The sequence below is a fragment of the Littorina saxatilis genome, linkage group LG5 (assembly GCF_037325665.1).
Source record: "Littorina saxatilis isolate snail1 linkage group LG5, US_GU_Lsax_2.0, whole genome shotgun sequence".
NCBI lineage: Eukaryota > Metazoa > Mollusca > Gastropoda > Littorinimorpha > Littorinidae > Littorina > Littorina saxatilis.
In genome coordinates, this window is record NC_090249.1 from 52,996,267 (window position 1) to 52,998,766 (window position 2,500).

The following is a 2,500-nucleotide window of genomic DNA, read 5'->3' on the forward strand; positions in this document are numbered from 1 at the left end:
AATTTTACATGAGAGTTCCTGGGTATGATATCCCCAGACATTTTTTCCATTTTTTCGATAAATGTCTTTGATGACGTCATATCCGGCATTTTGTAAAAGTTGAGGCCATCATGAAATTGATTGAAATTTTGGCCAAGCAATCTTTGACGAAGGCCGGACTTCGGTATTGCATTTCAGCATTGAGGCTTAAAAATTACTTAATGAATCTGGTCATTAAAAATCTGAAAATTGTAATTAGAATTATTTGTTTTATAAAACGATCCAAAATTACTTTTAAATTATTTTTCATCATGTTCTGATTCCCAAAACATATAAATATGTTATATTCGGATTAAAAACAAGTTCTGAAAATTAAAAATATAAACATTATGATTAAAATTAAATTTCCGAAATCGTTTTAAAAACAATTTCATCTTATTCCTTGTCGGGTCCTGATTCCAAAAACATATAGATATGGTATGTTTGGATTAAAAACACGCTCAGAAAGTTAAAACGAAGAGAGGTACAGTAAAGCGTGCTATGCAGCACAGCGCAACCGCTACCGCGCTAAACAGGCTCGTCACTTTCACTGCCTTTTGCACTAGCGGCGGACAACGGTCATTGTGAAAAAATGCAGTGCGTCTAGTTTCATTCTGTGAGCTGAGTTCCACAGCTTGACTAAATGTAGTAATTTCGCCTTAAGCGACTTGTTTTCTTTCTTTTCTTGACTTTATTTTCCCCCAATTTTTCGTTTTTTGTGGGGGTTATTTTTGTTTGTTGTGTGGGGATGTTGTTGTTGTTTTTTGTTTTGGGGGGAGGACTTCGTACTCTCAAATAAACCAAAGAGAACAATAACAAACATTGCCGAATTCTCACGTGCAATGACGTGTTTGTGTGTGTGTTGCAGGTTCTGTGCATCGTTAGCAAGCTGGTGATACATTTCCTACAACTGGCGGCCTTCTCATTCCTACTCATGGAAGCCATTCACACCTACGTCTGCATCCAGAGCAGGAGCCATGGCGCTGCTCACATCAAGAACACCTCTCTAAAGTACTTCCTGATTGGCTGGGGTGAGTGCACGTGACCTGTCGTGATTTGAAAGAACTTTTGTGATTGGTTCAGATGTTCATGTAAACATGTGCAAGCTTTTTGGACTGATTGGAAAGTCTACCTGGCAATGCATTTGAGAGCTTAGCGTTTGCCGGGTTCTTTAAAATGAGTGCACTTGACCTGACGGGATTTGAAAGAACTTTTGTGATTGGGTCAGATGTTAATGTATACACGTGCAAGCTTTTTGGACTGATTGGAAAGTCTACCTGGCAATGCATTTGTGAATTTAACGTTTGCTGGGTTCTTTAAAATGAGAAGTAGACGATTAGTTTGTCTTCGAACATGAAAGAAAGACAGATAAGCTAATGTTCACGTTAACAACCAAGCACGCTTGTTCGCGTACGAGCATGCATACACCTACAAATAGAATAACGGGAGAGGGAGAGTGGAGAAGTTACAGAAGCCAGTCAGAACAAGCAAGCGAATAAACATCTACGCTCGCATTAACGCTGCATGCCACGCAATTAAGTTATCAGTAAAGGATGTTTTACATGCAGTTCCAATCTTTTTGCAGGTATTCCAAGTATAGCTACAATAGCAGTGTTTTTGCTGTCCGAAGTCTTCGAGTTTGAAGACTCCTGCAACAAATGGTAAGACATTTTGTTATTGCTTTTGTGTACCAACATGCTGTGCTTGGTTAACACAAATAGCAAGAAATCTCAAAACACATACTCTGCTAAGGCCAAAAATAAAATAGGTGTGGTTACGGTAACATAGCCAAAACAAATAGGGTAGGAAGGTAGGCAATCACTTTTTTTTAAACTTTTTTTTCTAATGTGTACAAAGTAAACCTACTTGACAGGGAAATAAGTGTGCGACTCGGGCGCTTTCGCTTTCATTGCGTTTTCTGCACTCGTTTTCTTGGTTTTTGTGTGGCGGTTTTTTGACAAATGTAATAAAAAGTTATAGGGTCGGCCCCTAAAAATAGGGTAGGTCGGGTTACCGTAACCACACCAATTTTTTTTAGGCCTAACGTTCCAAACTTCAGAATAAAAAACACCAATAACTTACCATTCTTGGTTGTTTTTGTTTTTATTCTAAAGGGGTACAGGGTTGTTCTGCTGAACCAATTACATTCTGTTTTCGTGAACGGAATAAATACCAGAATAAATCAATGGAGGTAACAGCTCAAAAGCGTGTGCACAACGCATACAAACAACATTAATGAATTTTACTTTCTATATCACTTGAGGAGGAGGAGAAAAACGGATATATAAGAGCGTTGTTGTAAAAGGTGTGCACACCACACAGACACTAAAAACAATGTTTTAAAAGTACATACCACATACATTCATTAAAGGCTGCCATATATATTCGTAGCGTTCATTAATTAATTCATATTGTTTACATGTGCCAATAATGTTATAAAACTGTACCTAAGGGGATATAATAACGATTGGCTGTAGCTTTC

The 2,500-nt window shown here is 37.9% G+C and overlaps 1 protein-coding gene across 1 annotated transcript in view; it reads left to right on the forward strand.

The window, feature by feature from the left end:
- The first annotated feature begins 890 nt into the window (after positions 1-890).
- Positions 891-2,500, forward strand: part of LOC138967425 (uncharacterized) — a 16,921-nt gene continuing 15,311 nt past the window's right edge. Inside the window, exons 1-2 of the mRNA XM_070339974.1 lie at positions 891-1,049; positions 1,604-1,679. Coding sequence (XP_070196075.1) covers positions 953-1,049; positions 1,604-1,679 — 173 coding nt within the window. The 5' untranslated portion in view covers positions 891-952. The remainder of the gene's footprint in view (positions 1,050-1,603; positions 1,680-2,500) is intronic.